The sequence below is a fragment of the Ylistrum balloti genome, unplaced genomic scaffold (assembly GCF_031769215.1).
Source record: "Ylistrum balloti isolate Yb309-2 unplaced genomic scaffold, AGI_CSIRO_Ybal_v1 Utg370158, whole genome shotgun sequence".
Taxonomy (NCBI): Eukaryota; Metazoa; Mollusca; class Bivalvia; order Pectinida; family Pectinidae; genus Ylistrum; species Ylistrum balloti.
The window spans coordinates 747,230-754,187 of NW_026782155.1; the positions used below are offsets into that span (position 1 = coordinate 747,230).

General features: G+C 33.7%; 1 protein-coding gene across 1 annotated transcript; it reads right to left on the reverse strand.

Annotated features, from left to right (window-relative positions):
- Nucleotides 1–359: 359 nt before the first annotated feature.
- LOC132550911 (matrix metalloproteinase-18-like) lies at nt 360–6,651 on the reverse strand. Its single transcript, XM_060215013.1, has 11 exons — nt 6,463–6,651; nt 5,844–5,932; nt 5,346–5,521; nt 4,808–4,889; nt 4,075–4,211; nt 3,529–3,780; nt 3,084–3,257; nt 2,594–2,764; nt 1,898–2,061; nt 1,189–1,346; nt 360–852 (listed from the first exon to the last, which is right to left on the reverse strand). The coding sequence occupies exons 1-11, from the start codon at nt 6,583–6,585 to the stop codon at nt 756–758; spliced, it is 1,623 nt and encodes a 540-aa protein (XP_060070996.1). The 5' UTR covers nt 6,586–6,651; the 3' UTR covers nt 360–755.
- Nucleotides 6,652–6,958: the final 307 nt, after the last annotated feature.

Genomic DNA, 6,958 nt, shown 5'->3' on the forward strand with positions numbered 1-6,958 from the left:
TATGGAAGACATATTTTGCACTAAAAACTCTGTAGTAATTGCATACTTCATTCCTAAACTTCATAGCTGGATCTTTATCTAGGGTGTTGATTTTTTGTACTTTGTATCTCAGGTAAAAATCTGAGGTGCTACTTCGACGCCCATTGACCCATATGTTGTTCAGTTGTGCACCTGCTTTAATGATACGAATTGACCATTGCAACTCCGGGGCCGATAAAAAGCAAATACCTCGCTCTCTCATTAGTGGCGTATAAAACATATGTATTGACTCATGACGTGCAGTTTATACATCGTGATGTCATTGCTAAAGAATAACATGATATAGATAATTAATCAACATAACATATTGACTCAACAAGTGTTTTTTTTAGGGACAGCCGAAGTCCTTTTTTATTATCAATTAGAAGGTACTTGGTGCAATCAATATTTCTTACGTACTCCGTATAGAGTATCTGACATATCAGAGAATTCCTAAATAGAGTTATGTTCTCTTTGATATAATATTCACAATTTGCTGATACTTAAAATTGGAAACAAAAACAAAAATTCAACATACAAAACAAATCTTTATAGAAAGAATATTTCCAAAACATACATGTAAATGAAAATCCACGATATGAAAAATTGAAAAAAAAAAAAAAAAAAAAAAGAAAAAAAATCACAAGTAATGAAAAATGATAATCTTTCCAAGCGCAAGGAAAATACTATGTAAAGCCGATGTACAATGCGTAGCGATTCCAGCCAGCAAGTCTTCTTTAAATCTCCGCCCTTCCACATCTACCGCCAATGAAAGCTGGGGCAAAATCAAATGGTCCCGAAACATCAAATGATTCAGTGTCGTAACGGTAGTAGCTGTAAACAAAAGCAAAAAAGTATTATGGGTATGAGTTGAAATATGTGTAGTTTTTTTGTCATCATTCAGATCTATTAATATTTCTTTAATTTCCATTATAACAATATACCACAAGTCTTCCATAAGTAAAGGATTAATTTAGGGTTAAATAAAAAACAAGCAATATAGCGACTAAATACCGCGGCCACCTTGTTCTAATCTGGACATGAATAAATATCCATTGTATTTTTGACAATAAAAATTCAAGAACAGGAAAAACTAGCAATGATGTCCGTGTTACCATGGTAGGTCATAGATATAGTGCTGGTTAACACAAAATAATCAATGGTACATGCCTCCCATTTGCGACGAAAATTATTTCTGATGGGTCACGAGAAAACGCCATGGTGACTTCTCTGGGAATGCCTGGGAATTTCCTACTTATCAAATCCATAGACCCGGATTTCACTTTTCCGTTGGACAGGTCATATTCCCATACATAGCCTGCTTGTCTCTAAAATTGAAAACATAAGAATAAAATGGGACGCCTGGCTAGAGATAAGTTCATGATAAAAGCAGGTGAAATTGAATTGAGTTTCTTTTTATCTTTTAACACACATGCTAAAAATAGATACGCAGACATTGCCTACTTGAAATTGCCTTAGGTCTATGGCATGTAGATATGAAAAACATTTGAGAACAAATCATCCCTTATTCCTATCGTACCTTCGTTTTATCAACTGTAGAAAGGAAATTTGACTTCATGTATGAACCATTGAATAAGACATACAAGAGCGGAGGTATTCATACGTGTATCTATGATTTCAAACACTTTAAAGGCTCAGATTAATCTGTGGCACAGAACAATTCTTATATCGATGACGATAATTCTTACATCAATATCTTGTTTTTAAAGGGAAAAGGTTTGTGCTTAATTCTTTTCATACATTAATTTGTCAGCTCATAATAATTCATGAATTTTTGCTTTTCATAACTGTTTTATTATACTAAAATTATGTACATTATAATGAACTCATTTTTTTATACACGAAAGCGCTATCTTACCCCAAAACGTCCAAACAAATAGACGGTATTCTGTGTAAGGGCCACGGCTGCTGTTACTCGAGACCCTCTCCGTAACCCATTTAAACGACTCCAAGTATCAGCCTTCAGCACCCGCGAACCAGTTAAACGACGATCACTGCGAGAAAATTGCTGTATTCTCATTCCTGTAAAACGACATGGAATGATGGCTTTAGAATATTACTTATAGGTATGTTTGAGTGGTAACATTTGGTTTTAGCTGTGTGATATTTCAATTGCTTGTATGAGAAAATGACATAAATGACAATTAACCTATATCAAATTAGCAAAATTTCTATTTTTTTTGATGATAATTAAAATTAGGTCGTATAAATCTATAAATATAATGTACATTTAATATGAAAAAAATGACATTAAATGTTGCTCTGAAAAAACGCTAGCGCGTTCTTAGTCGCCTTGTCAAACCTCTGCCTTCAGTGAAGAAAATCCTATTTTCTCAACGCTAATAATACATTTCATTCTTTACGTAAAGTCGCACATGCCGATGTGTAAGTTAATTTTTAATATCTCTAAAATTAATGAGTATAGATGATCAGAATCGTCAGACGTCGTATCAATCATCAATAAGCTGTCAGTCATAAGTTCTTATAATCTGAACGAATCGCTGCGTTACTAAATTAGACAAGGTCACTAAGATTAGACATGGTCAATATTTACTTCTGATGACGAATGTGTATCCAGGGACGTGGAAAATTGCATCCGGATTAAACATAATGCGAGGGAACATATTTGACGCACGTGTACCAGAAAACAATCTGGTTTCTGGGTCATAAACTGGCACATTGTACAAATTCCTTCTTCCGAACATCAGCAAATCACCGTTGTCATCTAAGGAAAATAAAGAAAACGGTGGTACCATTTCCTGATAGTGCTTCTATGATCATGTTTAGGTATTTTAATTATTTAATTTGTAAAATAAACACACAGTTACTTACGAGACAATGATATCTTTAAATATCGACAAATAGTTCGAAAGTTTTTTTTTCTTATCTTAAAAGGTTGATAGTTTGTAAAGTATAATTATGGCCATTATAATTTCTATTTTCGCTCATCTCAGGAACGCCTCCACAAAGAATGCTAATTCAAAGGAACAAAACAAAAACGCCTAATTCAGGTGGAATCGTTATTTTCAAATAAAAGTCGATACCTTCAAATATTGCATTGTATCGTATCCTACATTCGGGAAAGGTTGTACTAGGTCTGCGTGTAGTGTTTGGAGGAGTTGGTCTGCGGGTGGTGGTTGGACGAGTAGTTGGACGTGTGGTTGGACGAATGGTCGGAAGAGTTGGTGGGCGAGTTGGCAGAAGAGTGGGTGGTCCCCCTGTAATTAATATATTAGATGTCATGTAAATAGTATAAGTAAAGTCACTCATTTAGTATTTCATGATTTATAAATAAGTGGAAAGAATATTTTCAAAATTTCAAATTTGAAAATATTGAGAAATCCAACAGGTAATAGCTAATTATAGTTAAACATGACGTATAAATGTAGGTTAATATCCATCATCATGACGTATTTTATCTGACTTGAATCGAACACATCTGGAACACTTCCAACTGAACATAACACCATTTCATATCAACATCATTACCATAGATACTTCGGATTCCTCTAATATCGTCATTGCTCAGTTTGAAGTTGGGAATAAAACCTAGATATGTCGGAAACATGAGAGCGTTACGGACATTGGAATGGTCGAGTCCAAGGGCGTGCCCAAACTCGTGGGCAGCAACTATGAACAGGTCTATTCCTGCGCCTGTGGTAGAGTTTGTGGTCCATTGCTCTTGGTCATCAAAATGAGTGGTTCCAACTTGAGGGAAAAAGGCATGTGCAAGCACCCCACCTGAAAATGCAATAACATTATCCGTTAACATTTTAGTTCTCATTCGTGCACCGTAGCGTTGAAATCACAAAAATATTAAATATTATAAAACGTTACGATTGGTTACTATCAATGTGTCTTGCTTTGTACGTTATTGCATTGATTAAATGCCATATGTCTGTTTCCAATAAGAGTAAAACCGTTTACCACTAATTCATAGTATACTAACCTTATTTGAAATAGCTAGATAGATTTATTTTCTAATAAAGAACTGGAGTTTGAATATAAATTTTGGTTTTTATATCAGCAACTTACTAGGTCCATCGAATGGACTACCATCGCCATGACGACCCACCACGAAGTCAATGTCGATGTCAGCTCCACTACTGACCTCTCTAAATGTTAGTGGTGTTTCCGCTGACCACAGTGCAAATGCTCTTATAATCTCAGACCTTGAGACAAAAAGATGAAAATGATTGAAAGGCGAAAATTTTATATACAAACACCGAGGGTAAATTGTTGTGTTGTGTCTTATAGTTAGTATTTTCAATTATGCACCTACTGGGGAGGTATTACAGATAAAAGTAACTTGCATATCTGATAAAGGAATAGTTTATACAACCGTCAAAACCATATATATTCCTGCTCAACAGTAATGTAACGTCATACAATAAAGAGAAAAAATGAAGTTTCCTTATACATTTTATAAAACATCATTGGTATTAGTGTCAATATTACATTGAATTTAGTAGACATGTCCAGTAGTTTTATTGATTCAATCTAAAGCTTCTTATAATGATTAAGTTTTAAAAAAGAACATTTTTATCTGATGCCCTTATTTGTTATATTTATACAGTCATCTTATCATTGGAAATACTTTTTCTCTATTTTAACGTGTACTTAAATGTCATTCAACATCTAATACACATACATAATCACACATACAGATGTTTGTTATTCTTTGTATTTTCTTTACAACAAAACAACATTATGAAGACTGTACAAGACACACAAATGCATACATAAAGACAAAACGGAAATACAGTACCTGACCACACTCTCAGGAATTGGGCTAGATCGAGTAGACCCAAGCAGTCGCCACGTAAGATTCGTCACCGACCAGCCATTTCCTAAAGAAATATTCAAACAAGCGTTGTCTAATTTTCAAAGCATTCCCAGCCATCAAATATAGATCACATACATTTATTTGTTACATGTATCTATGACGTAAAATATTACAACAATGTAAGAGACACATTGTGTAAGAGACGCATCAACTTTCAAAGATGAATTCTTTATATTAAAACAATCATAAAAGGTCGGTCACTATGTCGTGAAATGGCAACGTCATTAGAAAAATTGTCATCACTTGCGTGCTTATTTTATAGTAAGGATTAAATAAAGTACGACCTTTGACCCGATCTTACGTCTTGTTACTTGAATCTCGCCTGTTGTAACTCAAGAATTACATTAAATATTGTGACACCATTCATTATGATTCTTTCTGCATCTCATTCTGACACTTCGGAGTTTCTTACTAGAATATGTCTGCGATATACATCTGTGATATCAAGAAATATACTCACTTGCATTGAAGTTGACAGGTTCATATCTAGCAAAACGTTTAACTCTATCTTGTGTTGTTTGGTTCATCCAAATAGAAAATACATCATTACAGCCACACCGTGGGCGATTCATTGCTGTTTGTGTTTCTTCATTCAAGTCTCCAGTGATATCAATTTTAAGATAATTTTGGAATATTCTGAAAACGTGAAAAAGTAATAATCAAAATATCCGCTTATATGAAATTCAATTGTTTTTCATGTGAAATCCCAAAACTATCTTTGTGTCTATATATATATATATATATATATGTATGGGAAGTACAGTTTGATAAACAGCGGCTGTGTTACTATATGAAATAATGGACATTTTGAATTATGTAAAATATATTGCAATACTTCGAACTACACATTATATAATAGAATGATACAACGACGAAGATAGCAAACAATTGATTGTATTAACGGCTAATCCATGAATAATCACTAGCAAGTTTAAAAACAGATAAAAACGATACTTACTTGTATGCTTCTCTCAACTCTGCGGGATCTGGAGCAATGTCGCTTGTGTAATAGTGATCAGGAAGGTACCCATAATGGCGTAGGTATTCCTTTATTAATAAAAAATAGTTTCACTACTGAAATTGTTTTCTATTTATACCTAATTCCTTAGTGTTATAATTTAATTTTTGAACAGGTTCAGTTTCTGAAACATTTACGATGCGTACCAAATTTTGGACAAAACATTTGTATGCTCACTCATGCTAGTTTAGTACTATTTAGCACAGAATTTCTATTTTTGTACATGCTGTACATATGTCATTATAAATTGTTAAGTAGTAAGAAAAAAAATGTATCAAAACATTATATCTGAATTTGGATTGATTGCTTGTAGTGCAATCGAGACATCATGTTGTAAAAATGTTTAAACTCCAGAATTGTCCCCAGAAGTTACCATACATGGCAGATTGTATAATAATTATGATATACCGTCCAGTTCAATTTTAATGCATTTGATTCTTGTAGATATGAATTTGTAGATGACACCTCTATGAAAATCATGTTTGTTTTATTAGATGCCCATTGTTCATGACAATCATAAAAACAGTGAGCCATGCATGATTAAAATATTAAATCTTACCACTGGATCAACGTTGACTGTCTGCCTCTTCCCCCGATACCCACTTAACGAGTGACCACTCGCTAACGACACAATTACACTACAAATGAAAAATGCAACGAGAGTCTTAAGTTTTTGCTTCATAGCTAGAGCAGAAAAACGAAATCTAATTCTGCTGAAAAGTTGGATCTTCAATTCCGTTCCGATTGTTTGCCGTCAATGGATTTAATATCTACTTCGTCGATCGTGGCCTTTTATAATTTCTGAAAGGGGTAAAGGTCAGTATGGGGTTTGCTATGTTGCTTAATCATCGGGCACTAGTCGTTCCTTAAGTATAATAGGAAAACACTTGAAGGCATTATTCATACGTACGTAAACGCATAGTACATATATGGTCATCAATATTAGCGATCATGTGGTCTTTTCTCACTCCGTTAGAAGTTAAATGTAATATCACTATTGCATTTGATATTTTTTTAAAAAGTTAATCATCGTTATTATTTTTAATGTACTGCAT